At 42.1% G+C, this 19,782-nt stretch overlaps 2 protein-coding genes across 2 annotated transcripts in view; one reads left to right on the top strand and one right to left on the bottom strand.

Annotated features, from left to right (window-relative positions):
• tafa5a (TAFA chemokine like family member 5a) overlaps positions 1 to 19,782 on the top strand; it is a gene marked incomplete at its 5' end in the record, with an annotated part of 197,039 nt that overhangs the window by 101,683 nt on the left and 75,574 nt on the right. The window contains 1 exon segment of the mRNA XM_080421528.1: positions 11,133 to 11,282. Within this exon segment, the coding sequence (XP_080277654.1) occupies positions 11,133 to 11,282 (150 nt within the window).
• Positions 13,527 to 17,874, bottom strand: LOC308079164 (uncharacterized protein; the record flags this gene model as incomplete). The annotated part of the gene is made up of 9 exons (XM_080420544.1): positions 17,799 to 17,874; positions 17,612 to 17,695; positions 16,501 to 16,628; positions 15,690 to 16,094; positions 15,397 to 15,607; positions 14,547 to 14,770; positions 14,294 to 14,441; positions 14,034 to 14,143; positions 13,527 to 13,838 (listed from the first exon to the last, which is right to left on the bottom strand). Exons 2-9 carry the CDS (start codon positions 17,640 to 17,642, stop codon positions 13,527 to 13,529), a joined length of 1,569 nt encoding a protein of 522 aa, XP_080276670.1. The 5' UTR covers positions 17,643 to 17,695; positions 17,799 to 17,874.

The following is a 19,782-nucleotide window of genomic DNA, read 5'->3' as shown; positions in this document are numbered from 1 at the left end:
TTTGAAAAATCGTGAACATTTGTGCAAATCTTTGAATATATATATTTTTAAAGCAAAAATGTTTGACTCAAATCTTGCTTCTGGGGATTCAAATGTCTTCTAAATCCTAACAGGTTTTTTTTGTTTTACTTATGTTGCTATAATATCAGTGGTTCTCAAACGTTTTCATGTCAAGGACCCCCAAAAAAATTTTGGCCGCGGACCCCCATCTCAAAATATATTGTTCTAGGGACCCCCCTAGAAGCAAAGATTTGAGTTAAATATATATATTCAAAGATTTGCACCCATTTTTGAGATTTTTTTCAAAAATAGCAGATCTACAAGCTCGTAGCGCGGCACTCAGTGTTGCGCTACGAGCTTGTAGATCTGCTATTTTTTAATAGCCAAATATATCTGAAAATGACACAGATGCGTTCCCGGTCTGATTGTGTTAAACCCAACACGGAGCCAATAAACGGAGAAACCCCACATCTCCTTGACAAAACAAAAGCATACATTGTTTCTGTTTAACCGTCTCGGCTGGAGGAAGTCGGAGGAATATTAAACGGCTCACGAGGCCGATCGCCTGGGACTGGGAGGTGTTCGCTGGGAAAGAGATTCCACAGTCAGTCGGACAGATAACTTTAACTTTCAGGGAAAAAGAATACCCTTTGACATGCTGTTAGTGAGAATAACTATCCCCGGCTGGTTACGTTACTTAGCTTAATATACTACTGTTGTTCCTGCTGTTGTTGTTGTTGTTGTTTTAGGTGTGGACTTTCTTAGCAAGTAAGTACTTTAACTCCCTGGCTGAGTCATTCCAAAGAGTATAAAAATGGGACCCAGTTCCTCCATGCACTCAATATCAAGGGTTGGATTGGGGGTCCAGTGGTGTGTTCTAGTTTTTGTTTTACAGAGGGCATACCTACGATATGCTCGACATGCGCGTGGTCGTGGTTATACGCTTGCACGTGGTCAATGGATGAAATGGTAGAACGTTCAAGCAGTGGTGGAAAAAGTACTCAAAATGTTTTACTTAAGTAAAAGTATCAATACTGCAATGTACTTGAGTAAAAAGTATAGGTATCAAAATGTACTTAAAGTACCAAAAGTAAAAGTACAACAATATTTGAAAATAGCAGATCTACAAGCTCACAACGCATCGCGATGCAACGCGTTGTGAACTTGTAGATCGGCTATTTTCAAATAGCCTAAGTATAAAATGGGGCTAAAGTGGTTAATTTATGTTTTATAATTTAGTAATTTCTGCAAAATAAGTCAAGTTTGAGTTGGAGTAAAAGTAAAAGTATAGACAATTAGAAATACTCCAGTGAAGTAAAAGTACCTCAAAATTGTACTTAAGTACAGTACTTGAGGACACTTACACCACTGCTTTCAAGTACTATGAGTACAGATTAATCACGCCTTCAATACCCCCCCCCCCCCCCCCCCCCCCACGTACGCACACACGCCCCTGCCCACCGACTTTAAGTCTGGCTTCCTTCTTAGAAAGCCACCCCGAGCTTCTTTCTATCAGCGGTGCTATGTTTTATCATCAGCCCTTATCTGCCGCTGTTGTCGAGCAGTTTGTCAGCTTGGCCGGCCAAATGTCTGATTAGAATGTGTGTGTGTGTGTGTGTGTGTGGGGGTGGGTGTGTGTGTGGGGGTGGGTGGATGGGGGTGGGTGGCGTGGCCGCTCTAGAGTGAAATGGAAGTGCGGTCGGTCCGCGGCCAGAAGATGGATTCACGTGTTCTGAGAGAACAGCTTAATACTATAACGTAATATTATTGACATGCTCCCTTGCTTTATTATTTTTCTCGGGCTCACTCACCGGCGCATTACAATCCCATCTTCCATACGTACGTGTGTGTGTGTGGGGGGGGGGGGGGGGGGGGGGGGGGGGGAGGGGGGGTTTGACAAATGTCCAGTGCGTTGCACACACAGGGAAGGAAGATATGATTGATTTCAAAGTGAAACACACACATGCACGCACGCACGTGCGCGCGCACACACACACACACACACACACACACACACACACACACACACACACACACACACACACACACACACACACACACACACACACACACACACACACACGTGTGAGTGTGAAAGCACGCTGAGTGCTGCACAAAAAGTTGCTCACGCATGCTGCTCTTTCCCAATGATGGTTGAGCGTTAGAGCCAGACCAATATACCGTTGCTGTCGATGATAGAAACATCCATATTTTATTGGTAAATTAACGCCCTAACCTGATCATAATACAGCGTCACACAAACGCATCAAAAGCGAGGGACAGCGAGTGCATTTTCCGGCAGCGGCTGCTGTCGGAGCTGCCGGCGGCGCCAGCTTTGGGAGTGTGCTGCGTTTGTGTAACGCAGTCCCCACCAATATTATTTACGATTCTGTGCCTATCGGTACATAACTCGGACGGCGCTTAGTCGAATAGCAGACCATCGGCCGGTCGTCGTGGGCACTCGCGCCTGGAGGCGCTCGGGCGCGACTCCTTGGCCTCAAGGTCTGCTGATTCGGCGCGCCTCCGTCATGGTCCAAAACTATACTTTATCGGCGGAAAAAATAAGTTGACTGCCGCTCCTCCACCGGCAGTTTCCGCGGCAGTTCCGCTGCTCCGCCGGCAGCTGCCGCTCCACCGCCGGCAGTCACTGCCGGGAGCTGCCGCTCCTCCACCGGCAGTTCCGCGGAAGTTCCGCGGCTGTTGCCGCTGCCGGAGAATGCACTCGCTCCTTCTGTCAAAAGCAGCAGATCTACAAGCTCGAAACGCGGCGCGAAGCGATGCGTTTTGAGCTTGCAGATCTACTACTTTTGATGCTCTTGAATTTGAATCCTGAAAAGTAAAAGTTTTGGAGATATGAGGTTTCCACCCGACAGAGACGATATGTGTCCGGCCGATATGTCAGACAGTATTTTACTATTTTGTTTTGACGATCGTATCGGCAGTTATTCAGCCGGTGAGTCACAGTATTGTACTCACTTCACTATGTTGACCATGCCATTATAGGCACAATTATAGGCCAACATTTACAGACGTTTCTCTTTTTTTTTTGTTTTTATAGGGCTGAAGTGGTTAAGTAAAATAACATAACATTTATGTTTTATGGGAATTATTAATATCCTGCAGTCAGGGTGAAGTGTTGACAATTTATTGAGGAAGATTCAGGCAGAAAAAACACACCAAACCCAGGCCAGGAGGCCTGCATGGACAACCTCCCTGTCAAGTCAGAGCAGAGTGAAACAAAATGCACGTTGGCTGTTTCTAATTAATTAGCGTCGTATCCGTGGCGTGGCACCCTGTAGCCCTGGTGGTGGTGAACAAGACCAGGAGACCTGGTTCTGCCAGACCCAGAATAAATTCCTAGCACTTTATAAGATCAGAGCACTACGTCACGCCGGACTGCGCATGACGTCATGCGAACCCTAACCCCTCTTTTTTGCCCATGTGTGGACGAAAAGGGACAAAGCCTCATGTAGGCCGACCCCTTGGGTCTGACAAAAAGATGAGACAGGGAGGGAACTCCTATCAAAGAGGAAGAAATATTTTGCTGAAAAAAAGAGTTTCCTGACGGGGGAGATCGGGACCAAACCAAACTTCCCACCCAGGCCCCGAGCAATGTGATCGACTCTGAATGAGCACAGACACACAGTGCTGCTCCAGCTTTCACTGGATATTGGTCTGGCAGTAATTGAGTCAGAGCAGCTCATAACAACAGGGAGAGGGAGAGGGAGAGCATAGAGCAGGAGAGGGAGAGGGAGAGGGAGAGCATAGAGCAGGAGAGGGGACTCAACTTTCCTTTGACATCAGGCAGTGTTGACGGAAATAAATTAACGACTGAGAGTCAAAGTGCTGTAATAAGGTGAATGATGTTAAACGCCTCAAATCCAATGTATTGATCTGTGGCTCATGTGGACATAGAACGGTTCAAAAGGTATCTGAGCGAGGGGGTCGATCGCAAGGCTTTGGTTGAGAGAGTGTGTGTTTACGGGTAAGTGTGTGTGTGTGTGTGTGTGTGTGTGTGTGTGTGTGTGTGTGTGTGTGTGTGTGCACGGCCAACTATCACTTATACTTGAATCCGGCTGATATTCCACCATTCCACGTTTTGGAGAAGCCTAGACCAGTGTTTATGGGTCACGGCTTCCTACAAGTATGTTGTTTTTTATTATTATTTCAAAAGATAAAAAAATAATTAATAATAATAATCTAAACCAGGGGTCTTCAACGTTTTCAGGCCAAGGACCCCCTAGCTGAAAGAGAGAGATGAAGCAGGGACCCCCTCTATATTGCATAAAATTGTGTTTCAGATTCAGCTTTTTTTGTTTACTTGGTCTGCTCTGTTTTTCCCTCTACACCAAACACCTCTTTGCCAAAATATAGCAGATCTACAAGCTCACAACACCTCGCAGCGCGAGGCGTTGTGAGCTTGTAGATCGGCTATTTTTGGCTAAAGTTGTCCTTGAAGTGGTTAATTACATTAACCACTTCAAGTGGTTAATGTAAAAAAAAAAGAAAATCTACCACACAGAGATTTGGCGGACCCCCTGTAGTAACTCTGAGGACCCCCTAGGGGTCCCGGACCCCCTGTTGAAGACCCCTGATCTAAACATTTTCAAAAGAATAAGAAAGCCAACGCGTTGTGAGCTTGTAGAACGGCTATTTCCACTATTTGGTACGGTGCCAGGGAGACACCAAATGAATCCTGTAGATCTCGAGCTGAAAGGTTTGGGAACCCGGCCTGACCATTGACCACCGATTACCAGAGTTTTAATATGAAGTACTTATGAGCTGCTCGTAGGTGGGCTATTTCTGGAGCGCGATGCAGTCGTATGTTGGCACATACTTTACACATTATGCACACATCCATGCTGGGTGAATTCATTGGCTATTCTTCAAGTACTTTGTTTGCTTCTGAATACAAAACCAAATAGCTTTGCTCTCAACACACTGAATGGCTCAGAGTGTGTGTGTGTGTGTGTGTGTGTGTGTGTGTGTGTGTGTGTGTGTGTGTGTGTGTGTGTGTGTGTGTGTGTGTGTGTGTGTGTGTGTGTGTGTGTGTGTGTGTGTGTGTGTGTGTGTGTGTGTGTGTGTGTGTGTGTGTGTGTGTGTGTGTGTGTGTGTACGCTCTTGTTTCATTACCTTTAAAGTGCAAACTATAAATACATAGACTTAGACATCAGTGATGGCATTACACAAAGATTCAATAATGCATTGGAAACACACACACACACACACACACACACACACACACACACACACACACACACACACACACACACACACACACACACAACCCATCCATCCCTCTACCATGTTTAGTTTTTAAATCCTCTTTCCGCCTTTTCCCCCCCCGTCCACCCTATTAATGGTGCTGTCTAATTGTGCATCGTATGTCGTTGGATTCTGTCGTTGGCTTTTTTAACGTGAGGCTCTTTGTTAGGCGTAGGTGTTTTAATAAGCGCTTAAAAACATACAGTAACGGCATGTACGGTACACGAGTTGGTGTCAAAGTGTCCTTTTGAGCAAGACACTGAATTGCTCCCGATGAGCTGGTTGGTGCCTTGCATGGTTTCCTCTGCCATCGGTGTATGAATGTGTGTGTGAATGTGTGTATGAATGTGTGTATGAATGTGTGTATGAATGTGTGTGTGAATGTGTGTGTGAATGTGTGTATGAATGTGAGTGTGAATGTGTGTGTGAATGTGTGTGTGAATGGGTGTATGAATGTGTGTGTGAATGTGTGTGAATGTGTGTATGAATGTGTGTGTGAATGTGTGTGTGAATGAATTTACATTTGTAGTTTACCATTTACATGTCGTCACTCGGACAGAGAGACAGACAGACAGACAGACAGACAGACAGACAGACAGACAGACACACATTCAATGTCCTCCGCGGCTAAACGCCATTATAGACAAGCAAGCGTGTTAATTTCACCCTAGTCGGGTCCGTTAGTAACACTCTCAGAGTCAAACGAGCACTCAGGATTTGGAACGGCGGCGTGGAGCGGTGTGACAGATCCCCATTACCCCGGCCCTGACCTCGGCAAAGGCTCACTTCATTAAGCCGGCCACCAAGGTGCGGCACGACTTAAGCCCCCCCAGATTTAATCACGACTTCCGTCCCCGTGCCAATCACAATTATGGCCCTGATAAGCCCGTCCCGGGATGACTGCGGGTCTGCCCCCCCCCCTCCCCCACACATAGATAGAGGTTAATTTGTCAGCGGCAAAGGGGGGCCTGGGGGTGGGTGGGGGGGGGCAACCCCGGTAGGAGGGCAAAAAGGTCACTGCACCGAATCCAGACGGAGAAATGTGGGGCCAGCAATTAAACGGTTCATCAGTATGCATGCTTTTACCGCTCGTGGTTTAATTAGTGCGCTTGCCTTAATGGAGTCTGGCCTCGATAAGAGGTGGACGCGGTAATGGACGCAGCGGCAGGTAGTCTAATTAAAGCTGCAATCCGTTGGTTTCGTGTCCCTTGTTGTTTCTCTCTCCCGACGTTGAGAGGTAATTTCAAACAAAAATGTCTGAATTACAGTGAAGATGGCATCTAGTGTACAATCCAGTGCCACCATCTGCTTCAAATAACTTTGTTGACGTTGTCAATTGGTTAATCTCTCATCAACAGATTCTGCTCTGCGTTTGAATCTGTCGGTAGCCGTGTTGACAACCCGTGCGAATTGGTTACAAGTGGGCGTGCTATCAGATCAGGAAGCAGACCGCGCTTTACCCAATCAAATGTAGTGGGCGGGATTTACGTGTGTGCCGTTCCTTCCCCACTAGAAACAAGCCGAAACTCATTTAACACTCGCATGACTGAGGTTTCATACTCCTCCACCAAGCCTGAAAAATGATCATTTTGATCCCCAAATCAGGCTATCCTATTGGCCACTGTCTCCCCTCTGGGCTCCAGACTAGTTCACACTTTCTCCCCCAAACAGTGGGGGGTTCCATTGTCTTCTAAATAGCCATTAACATCTCAATTGCACTCTGCTGCAGGCAGAAACATTATAAAATAGTAATGTAGTATATATATATATAAAATAGTATTATAAAATGTAATGGTAACTGCAGATTCTGTATGTAAAATCTTTATTTAAAAAAAGCGTATAAAACAGCGCAATCTGTAGCGTCACATTAAACTCTTCAGTGAAACAGACAGTGAAATGGGTTGCCAAATTTTGAGAGAGAAATAAGCAGGCAGGTCTATGAAAATGTTACTGCATACGTTGTGCCCTGAGAAAAGTGAGACATGAAGCAGTAGGCTAGTGTGTATTTCTGTCTGACTCCTATATGTGAGCAGGCCTGGTGTTTCGGGCATCAACTCGCGAGTTGAAAAACAGTAGAAACTAGCTAAATAACTTCTTTTTTTTTGTGGCTGATTTTCGTTTTTTTCCATATTAACACAGTTCGAATGTTGAGGAAGCTTTCGATCCCAACAGATATCCGTTTTAGAATCATTAAGTGGTTTAAATTACATTACAAACACGTGTTTCTGTGTGTTTCTGTCGGTCTTGTGGGGGCGGAGAGTGGTTTTAACTTGCAGGGACAACAGTAGCATGAGTGGTTTTGGTTGGTCGTTGGCCCATTGTTCTCCGGTTACAAGCCTAACCCACCCATCAGTTTCGCTCCTCTCTGTGGTGGTGTAAAGTTACTAAGTACATTTACTACCATTTCGCTACTCACCGAAACAAAGGCTGTTTTGTGTTGTTGAAAGTCTATTCTCGGAGGTGGGAAGCCTCTCAGCACCCCACCTACTCTGTAAAATACACTTTTTGGGCAGAAAATAAAATATGTCCGCGAGACGGAAATTATTTGTATTTACTCCACAGTGCCCTCTACAGATTTGGTTAATGGTAAGTTCAAATTGTCCAGATCTGTAGAGGGCGCAGTGGAGTAAATAAAAATAATCTCACTAACGCTCTGGACCAGGACTAGGAAGCGGCCAGTATTGCGTTAGTCTTTTTCGGGACAGAATCTAGTTGTATAAACAATATAACATTGTAGCGAACACAGCAGCTACAGTAGGTGAGGGCAGCCCCAGCTAAACAACAGGCCGCTCGACGTTCGTATGGAAGTATTTCACTGAAGATGTGGCCAAAACAACAGTGGAGTAACGAGGCTAGGAGCTAGCATTGTTAGCTCGCCGCCAAGCGTCATGGCAGAACGTACACCTGGTGTTTGCATTTCTCCATTTATAACTCGTACATCTACATAAACGTTCATATTTCAAATATAAAGTGCTTATCTCATGGCCAGGGATGTTAAAATTCTGTTCGGGTAACCCATAAGTACCCATAATCTCCGTATAGTCCAAAAAAAAAACATTTTAATCCGATCGGTGGCCATTTTCTCCGTATTTTCTCCATGCTTTCAACTACGTGACCCTATCGGTTGGGAGGTGTAATTGCACTCTGATACACTATAACTCCATGAGCAAATGATCGCCAATCGGATTAAAATGCTTTTTATTGAACAATACAGAAGTTACGGGTACTTATACCCACCCGAAGTAAATTGTAACATCCCTGGCCACGGAATAAGAACTTTATATTTGAAATCCGAACTTTTATGTAGATATACGGGCTGTAAATGGATAAAGTGCAAAAAACAGGTTGAAGTTTCGTCATGACTGTCATAATATGACCGTCAAGTAATTGCTGCTATAAATCTAGTAGCAGCAAGCGAACTATAGTAACTTGTGTGCAAACTGTGCACAAAACACGTGGGCAGCTATATTATTATTACCATTATAATGTAATTATATATATATAATTATAATAATAATAATAATAATAATAGAAAGACGTGAAAAACAAGCCCAAAGTCGCTTATAATAAGCAGACATGGCAACATAGCCTCCCATAGACTCGCTGCACAGCTCGTCTACGGGCCGCTCTGCGGGGGGTCTAGAGGTGTCAACTGCTCTTGCCTGGGGGAGAGCGGTCAATTTAGCCGAAATATAACGGCTGGGATGGTATATATGGTATATATTTCATATTTATAATACGTTTCAGAAGAAAAAAAAAACGGAGATGATTTGAAACAAATATTTAGGAAAAGTCATGAAAGGGGAACTTTCTCAGAGCTTCATGAGAGAAGATAATCCACTTTAAATTCTCAAAATCGGTCATATTGATAGCTTAGTCATGCAAGTGTTAACAATAGCGTCCTCGAAGCCGACAAGACCACGGAAAGTTAGTAACATTTTAAATTGCTCTTTCATCATAGAAACAAGTGGGCTTATAACCAAAACGATCCGTGTTCTTTGGGAGAATTGGTGTTAGTGTTCCGTGGAGAAATATTGTTAGTGGGAATGAAAACATAGTCGCACCACCGGAAGTGGTGCGCTGAAGGCAGACCAAAACCCCGGTTTCCCTGAGCACAGGTCGTCCGTTCAGCTCCGCCCAGAGCCAAGTGAATAAGTAAAAAAACAGCAGAGGGCGCTTTTTTTCCTTTTTTATTTGGCGATGGGTTCCCAGATTGTCAATTGACTGACTGACTGACTGACTGACTGACTGACTGACTGACTGACTGAAGGTCAGGTTTTTGTCTCACAATGAACATACAAATATCATGCACCAACCAGAAGCAACACCTTGATGACATTGATACATTTCTATGGACGTACATACATATTACCCGCAAGGGGTGTGTCTTCAGTTGGCGACACAAACGTTACGTGCAGCTATAGGCCAATTAGTTGAAGGACGACGTAACCAATTTTCAACATATATCTTATCTTCATATAATTGGTCCTCACTAATGCTCATGATAATATGGCACAATTCTGTTGCAGTTCTGTGCATAAAATGTCATGTGATGCCTCTTGACTTGAATAATATGACTGGTAGCCCTTTCTAGTTTTCACTCTGTAAGAGAGGAGCTGTGTAGCACTGTCAGTGTATTGTGTGATCTGTCTATGTATTGTGTATCTATGTTATGTTTTGTGATTTTTTTTTGTATCCTGATGGCTGCTTGGTACAACATTAATTTCCGCAAGGACAATAAAGTATATATCTATCTATGAGGTCTCTGCCCGACTGCAACGATATAGATGCCTTATAAGCCTTTATAAGGCGTTAGAATCATTATTACGAAGCATGCATTATAGACATGATGGGATGCATAGGAAGTGTTACTCGAAATGTGTGACCGTTTAAGAGTCCATCTCTCGCTAACAGGCTGCCATTGTTTTGGTGTGTTGTGACTTATTGTTTTGGTGTGTTGTGACTTATTGTTTTGGTGTGTTGTGACTTATTGTGTTGGTGTGTTGTGACTTATTGTTTTGGTGTGTTGTGACTTATTGTTTTGGTGTGTTGTGACTTATTGTGTTGGTGTGTTGTGACTTACTGTTTTGGTGTGTTGTGACTTATTGTTTTGGTGTGTTGTGACTTATTGTGTTGGTGTGTTGTGACTTATTGTTTTGGTGTGTTGTGACTTATTGTGTTGGTGTGTTGTGACTTATTGTTTTGGTGTGTTGTGACTTATTGTGTTGGTGTGTTGTGACTTATTGTTTTGGTGTGTTGTGACTTATTGTGTTGGTGTGTTGTGACTTATTGTTTTGGTGTGTTGTGACTTATTGTTTTGGTGTGTTGTGACTTATTGTTTTGGTGTGTTGTGACTTATTGTTTTGGTGTGTTGTGACTTATTGTTTTAGTGTGTTGTGACTTACTCTTTTGGTGTGTTGTGACTTATTGTTTTGGTGTGTTGTGACTTATTGTTTTGGTGTGTTGTGACTTATTGTTTTGGTGTGTTGTGACTTATTGTTTTGGTGTGTTGTGACTTACTGTTTTGGTGTGTTGTCACTTATTGTTTTGGTGTGTTGTGACTTATTGTGTTGGTGTGTTGTGACTTATTGTTTTGGTGTGTTGTGACTTATTGTTTTGGTGTGTTGTGACTTATTGTTTTGGTGTGTTGTGACTTATTGTTTTGGTGTGTTGTGACTTATTGTTTTGGTGTGTTGTGACTTATTGTTTTGGTGTGTTGTGACTTATTGTGTTGGTGTGTTGTGACTTATTGTTTTGGTGTGTTGTGACTTATTGTTTTGGTGTGTTGTGACTTATTGTTTTGGTGTGTTGTGACTTATTGTTTTGGTGTGTTGTGACTTATTGTGTTGGTGTGTTGTGACTTGCAGGCCAGTTGGCGGCGGGGACGTGTGAGATCGTGACGCTGGACAGGGACAGCAGCCAACCTCGGCGGACCGTCGCCAGACAGACCGCCCGCTGTGCCTGTAAGAAGGGCCAGATCGCCGGGACCACGAGAGCCAGGCCAGCCTGCGTGGAAGGTAAGATGGCTGACAGATTTCTCCATGTTCTAACGTTTTGAGCTTGTAGATCTGCTACCTTTGCTGTCTTTTTTTTATCTGAATCCTGAAAAGTTGGCTGTTTTTTGTTTTATATTGCTGCTGTCGAGCAGAAACCTCTGATCTCCATATTCTACTTTTTGTGTTTTATCGTAAAGTAACGCCCTACTTGATCATACTGCAGCGTCACATGGAAGTATCAAAAGTAGCAGATCTACAAGCTCTAAACAGTTTTGGGACATATGAGGTTTCCACTTTAAAAAAAGGGGCCACCCTATTTATTTTCGCTTTTGAAGTGTCCTGAGAGTTAGACTTACTGAAGGAAATGAAGACACAAGAGAAAAGTGTTTAAAAGTGTTTCAGAAGTGTTTCAGAAGTGTCGGTTTATCTGAATAATGGATATCATCCGTATTAACTCTGACTGAGGCCAAAAAACTTTTAGAGAGAGAGAGAGAGAGAGAGTGAGAGTGAGAGTGAGAGAGAGAGAGAGAGGCGGTGCACTGCAAAAAATGGCCATCTAAAAATAAGAAAAAAAATATGTAATACAAGTGTATTTTGATTGAAATAAGCAATCTAATCTGCCAATGGAACTAGTATACTTTAGCTTGTCAAGATGTCTTGAAATAAGATGTGATATGTGGGCTTTCAAGATAAAAATACATCTTGGAATTAGTAGGAAAAACTAATTGTGAGCTATATTAACTAATATTAAGTTATATAATAGATCAAATATTTCTTGAAGTTAGCTGGAAATACTCAAATTAAACAATTGTTACTAATATTAGGAAATGCTTTTTGTGTCATAATAAGACATTTTGTCCTGTTTGGCAAGCCTATTCATTTCAAATCAAGCATATGCATCTTATTCTAAGCTCTACAAAAGTGATATTGTTCTAGATATAAGACCCATCACCCAGTTTGGCAAGCCTATTCATTTCAATTCAAGCGTATGCATCTTATTCTAAGCTCTACAAAAGTGATTTTGTTCTAGATATAAGACCCATCACCTACTTCAAATAAGACTGAAATAATTAAAACAAGTCTTGCATTAAAGAAATACAATTTATTTTCTATGTATACCTTATATAAAATACAGTACGTGCAGCATCACATGGCAACTTCACAGTATACATACAGTGTGTCTGACTGGAGCACCATTCACCCTTCCCTCCAACCATTGACTGGACAGAGGCCAATCACAACATTCAAAAGAAAACATAAAATAATATTGCACTGGCATTAGATGCTTTCAATACTTTTTGGCTCACAGTGTACTGAATTAAAATAAATACATGTACACACAATATTGAAAATCGCAGAACATGTCAAATGTGTATAACATTGAGGTCATACCTGAACATATGACCAATGTCATGTCCCTCAAAACACGTACAAAGTGCTTACTGTATATTTTCACATTCAAATAGGGCATTTCTTTAAAAGGGCAAGAACACAAGGTAGGGTTGCCTTGGCATGATACAACTCCAAGGTGGACAAGAAATCCAAAATAGTCATTAGAAATTGATCAATATGCTCCTCATTGACTTACATTGTACAGTGAAACAGCTCTCAAAGTCTCTCCTTTAGCCCGTACACAAACAGCTGATTCAGACATTATAGAACATCACAAACCCCATGTTTTTCCTTTTTAAATTTAAGATTTGAACTTCCACTTGATTTTACTATTTGAAGATCCGGATGCGGATCCAGTCCAGGTTTTGTTCCTCATAAAAATAGTTTTATAAAAAAAAAGGGGAAAAAAAACAGTACTGGGTTTTATGATGTTCCATTTTGTCTTAATCAGCTTTGTTTGCGTTTGTTTACGTGCCAAAAGAGTGACTTTGAGAGCTGTTTCACTATACAATGTAAGCCAATGAGGCAATGGACCAATCATTTTTGATTTCTTGCCTACCTTTGGAGTTGCATCATGGCAAGGTAACTACACAATCCAAACCTCTACCAATATTTCCTCTACCCTGATATTTTAAGATTCAAAATAAAGTTATTGCTTTAACACAAACAGCTGGTTAATATAACACATTCCTCAATATAAAGTGCAGTGTAATAACATTCAAATTAAACGGTTCGGTATTGAACATGTACTGCTCGGCTAACAAGGCTACATAGAATTTAAGGCTGTGGATTGCAGCCTAGAATACTATCTAGGCTGTGGATTATAGCAAGGATGGGGATGGGGGTACTTCAGTCCACATCTGACCATAAGCTTTAGTGGCCGATGAAAGCTTTCCAATCGGCCATGAATTTCTTGTAAGATGGAGTGAGGTCTCCCTCGTGGATTTCGTCCATGAGGACCTCCGTTTGTATGACAGAAGGCAGAGTGGCTACACACTTGGGGTACCTAAGGTGTAGGGCATAATAGTAGGCCATAAGGTACAAAACACCCTCTGCTACCTCACATTTTGGGAGTGTATGTATGGGCTCATCTCCTATAGCCAGGAGGAAGCCGGACTCACTCACAATCAGCACAGGAGAGGATAGAGGACGCTTCTTCAAGTACACATTGGGGTCTTCTTTTTCCTTTAACACAAAACACACACATCCGTCTATCAAGTAATGCACTTTTGTTTCAATGATCATTTCATTTGTTAAACCTGAGCCAGCTAAATCCTGATGAAGTTATATGCAGGACCTTCAGCTATAACTATTTCAACACATCAGATTGTGTTGCTTTTGACAAGTGAATATTATACTGTAATGTTGTACACAGCTCACCTCCAGGACATGCACCAGAGCCTCACTCGCGTCTCCTAGCCTCTTTGGAGCAGCAGTCGTAGAGGGGAACAGTGATGGCAGTGCACGGAGGACCATGAGAGCCTGTTGAACTGTTGAGGAAAAGATTCATTACATTTATACTTAGATAAAAATGCACAATCAATGATCTACAATAGATATCTCTATATATATTTAAGACAAAAAGAGAGATAGAGACTTGCACATCAACGTTATATATCCACCCAACATCAAGTGCTTACTTTTGGTCATTCCCATTGGAGGTTTCATCATCTTTTTCGACACGCCATAAAAATGCAGCTTCTGGCAGAAGTCGTGCCATCTTCCTTTCAGTTCATCAATGTAGTCGATGTTATTCTTGTCCAGGATGAGGCGAAGTTCCTCCATCACCTATGAAATATTCAATATATAAACACGTTTGAATGCATCATCTAGGAGGAAATTGGCAAAACATTGGTAGATGTTTTGAATTATGCCTTATCAACATTCACTTACATGTGCAATGAAATGGAAGCACGGATATCCCTCTATAATTTTGTTGTATTTGTCCTCATCGCGAACGGAATCTGAATCGATGAATGCTCTTCTGGCTTTGAATTCCAAATCCTGGAGCTGAGAAACAGACTTGTGGTTTGCCTGTAGGGTTTTGTGGAGCTTGGCCATGGTTGCTGGACTGTCGGACTCGGAATCAGGACTGTCGATGTCTGCCGGCTTGTTAGCTAGAAGACACAAAAATACATCATTATAGTCAAGTAGCTCTATATTCTGATAATAATCATAGTGTGTTTGTTCATTAACAGGGTTCTCCTGTCTCTCCATCTCTACTAAACATAAAATGCATTTTCAGTTTGGGATACCAATTTTATCAAATCAGAAGAGAGAACTCATAAAGGATAAACACGTGAAATTGGAATTGATGACACAAAGTAGTGAGGAGACAAAATGTGTGAACTAGGACACTATAAAATTCTAGCTGAAATGGGTACCCTCTCCTGATTGCCTAAAATTGGCAACACAACTGTTAAATGTATGTTCTGTTTATTAAAGAGCTGGAGAGACACGGTTGTGTTATGCAAACACAACATAAAATAAATACATAACATTTGATATGAATGAGTGATTATAAAGTAAAGTAGTTGCTGCACATGATATTGGATGATTCAGGTCTCTAATAACAGTCAAAGCAGAATGCACATTTGCCAATACTAACCCTTCTACTTTATTTTACGAGTGCATCATGAAAACCAAAATGTTTAAATGTGATATGGGTTAATTAGACCTGTAAACATCACAAAAATATGAACCCCTACACGGGTAAATGTGTAAATATAAATTTGAAGGTCACCTCTTTCTGGGGTCGTATTCTCCTCTGAGGAGCAGTCTAGAATGATGGTCGAGTCACTCGAAGAATCGATTTCCTCTGTGTCAGTTGGCTGCTCAAGACGGGGCATCATCGGCTGCGGGCAGTGCTTCTTTGAAGGTCTCCCATCTGGAAAGATCTTTTGGGGGGATCTCAGGTTCTGCAATCGTTTGAATAGCTGTCCATACACAGTGACCTGCACAAGACAAAAGTAAAGCAGTCTAAACTCCACTTAAAATGCCAACACTGTAGTCATGAACTGGATACATTTCACTTACCCATGTAGTGTTATTGTTCAGGTCCTGCAGCATGGGGTAGTACAGGACTATTCTTTTTGCCATATCTGTGACTTCTGGTTGTGATGGGTATCGGTCAGATTCAGCATCCCCCTTTGCCCTCAGGATTGCGATCATACTGGTCATGGTGTTACGGATGAGCCGGCATCTGAGGTCCTTGGACATTTCGCAGTTCCGCTCTTCACCCCTCTTCGCCAACACAAAGTATCGTTTTCGGACGTGCTCAAGTTTGCTGTCTGTGTATACGTAGCCTGGGATGGATATCTTCACAACCTTTTCAGGGGTTGTGTAGTTTGCAGCTGGACATCCTCCAACAGGTGTTGAAGTCTGTGGCAGTGGTGACTTGTTAGCAGAAGTAGAACCGCCTGAGTCTTCTCGGCCAGATTCCTATAAAATAAAAGATTATGAAGTACTGGCAAAACCAACATTTCCTTTTTACTGTGTTGTTAAACTGCACTGACAACATAGCACAAGAATGTTTAATGCGCCAGCTAACCGAACACCAATGAATATCTGAACCAGAGGATATTGGAGAAATGAATTAACAATTGTTGATCATGGTTTGCATTATTACTCTGTTAAGCAGAACAATAAACAGTTTTGTGGTATAATAAATCAATAAAAGGTAGGCTTGGAGAATGCCTAATGGTGTTACAGCCTAAACAAGTACCAATGCAACAAAGTTAACTTAAAGTTAGTCCATTTAAAAATAATTTAACAACTGAACACTTCTATAAGCCATCATGACTTATATAGGTTGCTACTTAATGCTGTGTTATTGTTAGAAACTTACCTCGACATCAACATGACCTGAAGACTGCCAGACTGCTCTTCTCCTCAAGAAGTTTTCTGGGCCTGGTAAAAGATCCCGCAAGTCTGAACGAGTCAGGGTGCGCATCATTGCCTCACTGATGCTTGCAGCTATAGGAAAATAGGTAAAAAAAACAATATCAAATATTGCCACCTGGTTGCTGGGCCAACTGGAGTCTGGGGACTGGAGCTGCAAATATTATTAAGTATTAAGTAGTTTTTATAATATTAATTAAACTGATTTGATCCAGGGGGTCGTCAGCTAAATGACTGATAATTAGGAACCAAATGGACCCTTACCGGTCCATTTGTACACAGTTACACAGGTTAACAGGTCTGTAACCCTCTGAGTTACTGCTGCATCCATAAATACAATAACAAGCACATAGGTGGCTTTATATCTAACCATCTATATAAAATTCGAAATAATAGCCCTACAAAAAAGGTATATAAAAATAATGTTTAACTAGAACTTTGTCACTAGACAAAATTACAGGTTAATGAGAGTAAATACAATTATTTTTGTATACTAGCCTGCATGTTCCAGTTATCCAAAGGGTTTGGCATATGCACAATGTCCCATTTCACAAGTTTCCAAATGAATAAAAACCTTTGAAAATAGCAGATCTACAAGCTCACAACGCGTCACAAATGTGAGCTTGTAGATTGGCTATTTTCAAATAACCAAAGCATCTAGGTCTGAATTGGTATGTTTTACAAAGTAACTTGAAACTAAAGTTCTCAAATAATTGTAGTAGAGTAAAAGTATAACATTTGACTCGGATGTAGTGGAGTAGAAATAAAGTTTTGAAAATTGGAAATACTCCAAATAAAAGTACTTCAAAATACCTCAGAATTGTGCTTAAATACAGTACTTGAGTAAATGTACTTGAGTTACTTTCCACCACTGCTTTTACTTAAGTAAAAAAATGTAGTACTTTTTCCACCACTGGTCATTTCTCACATCTATAACAAATCAAACTTCATTAAAAGCGTCAGAATAGGTACAATATGATGGACATGCCAAAAAATTACAGATTTACAAGCTCACAAGTATCTGACATTATGTTTAAAAATATTTGCATGCATATTACCCCTTAAAGTCGACACAGTGAAGTCATCCATGTTGTTATGGCAGCTAGCTGGTTAGCCACTTAGCCCAGCTTCTTGGCTGCATTCTGCTAGTGTGTACAAACAAACAGATGCATTTCAGACATAAATAACATTCACCGTTAATGTAATCAACTTCAAAAGTAAAATCTAATGTTGCATGTAACTTACCAGCAATAACGTGTGGTTTCAAATCAGGTTCGTTGGTAAACTTTGATAAAGTTGCAGAAAAATAAGACGGTGTTCTCATCATCGCCTGGGAGCTGTAATCAAGCTCAGCGCACAGCTGTGTGTGTGAAACTGACGTCAAAGGAGCCGCCCATGGGTCGCTACCATTTCCAAAAGGAGGGGGGATTTGTGACACTAATTCATTCATGAATCAATTTAAAACGCATAGTTTCTTAATTTATGAGGGGTTTATAACATATGTGTACGTAAACATTAGTTTTTGTTCCCTACATTTTGTGCAGTGGAATTAAAATGAAAATATAAGATAACTGAAATATAACTATACCCTACATAGTCTGGTATATTATGGACCGGCAGTGGTGGAAAAAATGACTAATTTTTTTTACTTAAGTAAAAGTATCAATACTGCAATGTAGAAAGATATACTCTGTTAAAAGTAAAAGTCTGGAATTCAAAATTTACTTGAGTAAAAGTACAAAAGTATTGGTATAACAATGTACTTAATGTACCAAAGTAAAAGTACTCATTATGCAGAATTTCCCTTTTCACAAGTTTTCAAATGTATAAAATGTATACAAAATCTTTTGAAAATAGCAGATCTACAAGCTCCGCACTGTGAGCTTGTAGATCTGCTATTTTCAAATGGCCTAAATGTATATAGGGTTGAAGGAATACAAGTCAGGTGGCCTGAGGTGGGCATCAGGGCACCCATAGAGTTATAATATATCACCATATTTTTGGGACAACTGGGCACCAAAACCATCTGAGCACTAGGGACATGTGGGCACCTGGACGAGTGGGCACTTAGGGGTGGAGACATGTGGGCACTAGGGACCTGTGGGCACCTGGACAACTGGGCACTAGGGACATGTGGGCATTTGGGCAACTGGGCACTAGGGACAAGTGGGCACTAAGAACATGTGGGCACCTTCACAACTGGGCACTAGGGACATTTGGGCAGCTGGACAACTGGGCACCAAAACCATCTGGGCACTAGGGACATGTGGGCACCTAGACGAGTGGGCACTTAGGGGTGGAGACATCTGGGCACTAGGGACATGTGGGCACTAGGAACATGTGGGCACCTGGTCAACTGGGCACTAGGGACATGTGGACAACTGAGGGGGTCCCTGTTTCATCTCTCTCTCAGCTAAGGGGGCCATGCTTTATCTCTCTCTCTCAGTTAAGGGGGTCCCTGTCTCATCTCTGTCTCAGCTAAGAGGGCCCAGATGGTTTTGGTGCCCAGTTACCATCTGAGCACTAGGGACATGTGGGCATTTGGGCAACTGGGCACTAGGGACAAGTGGGCATTTGGGCAACTGGGCACTAGGGACATGTGGGCATTTGGGCAACTGGGCACTAGGGACAAGTGGGCACTAAGGACATGTGGGCACCTTCACAACTGGGCACTAGGGACATTTGGGCAGCTGGACAACTGGGCACCAAAACCATCTGGGCACTAGGGACATGTGGGCACCTACACGAGTGGGCACTTATGGGTGGAGACATCTGGGCACTAGGGACATGTGGGCACTAGGAACATGTGGGCACCTGGTCAACTGGGCACTAGGGACATGTGGACAACTAAGGGGGTCCCTGTTTCATCTCTCTCTCAGCTAAGGGGGCCCTGCTTTATCTCTCTCTCAGTTAAGGGGGTCCCTGTCTCATCTCTGTCTCAGCTAAGAGGGCCCAGATGGTTTTGGTGCCCAGTTATCCCTAGTGTCCAGATGGTTTTGGTGCCCACATGACCAGTTACCATTTTTTGAAAGTCATCAGTGGTTTGATTGATTGATTGATTGAATATTGTATTAGGCAAACAAATGTAAAACAGCACAATTACATTTAAAATACTTTGACTAAAAGGTCCGTCCAAAAAAGTCCTTGCGGTCTAGTTTCCATTGAGGTCCTTGGTATTCAATTCATAGTCATATATAGTAGCACCAAACAGTTCAAATATCAACAAAAC

The sequence above is a fragment of the Gymnoscopelus braueri genome (genome assembly GCF_963280865.1).
Source record: "Gymnoscopelus braueri genome assembly, chromosome: 23".
Taxonomy (NCBI): Eukaryota; Metazoa; Chordata; class Actinopteri; order Myctophiformes; family Myctophidae; genus Gymnoscopelus; species Gymnoscopelus braueri.
The sequence above is the reverse complement of the archived record's forward strand: the minus strand, read 5'-3'. Positions and strand labels throughout refer to the sequence as shown.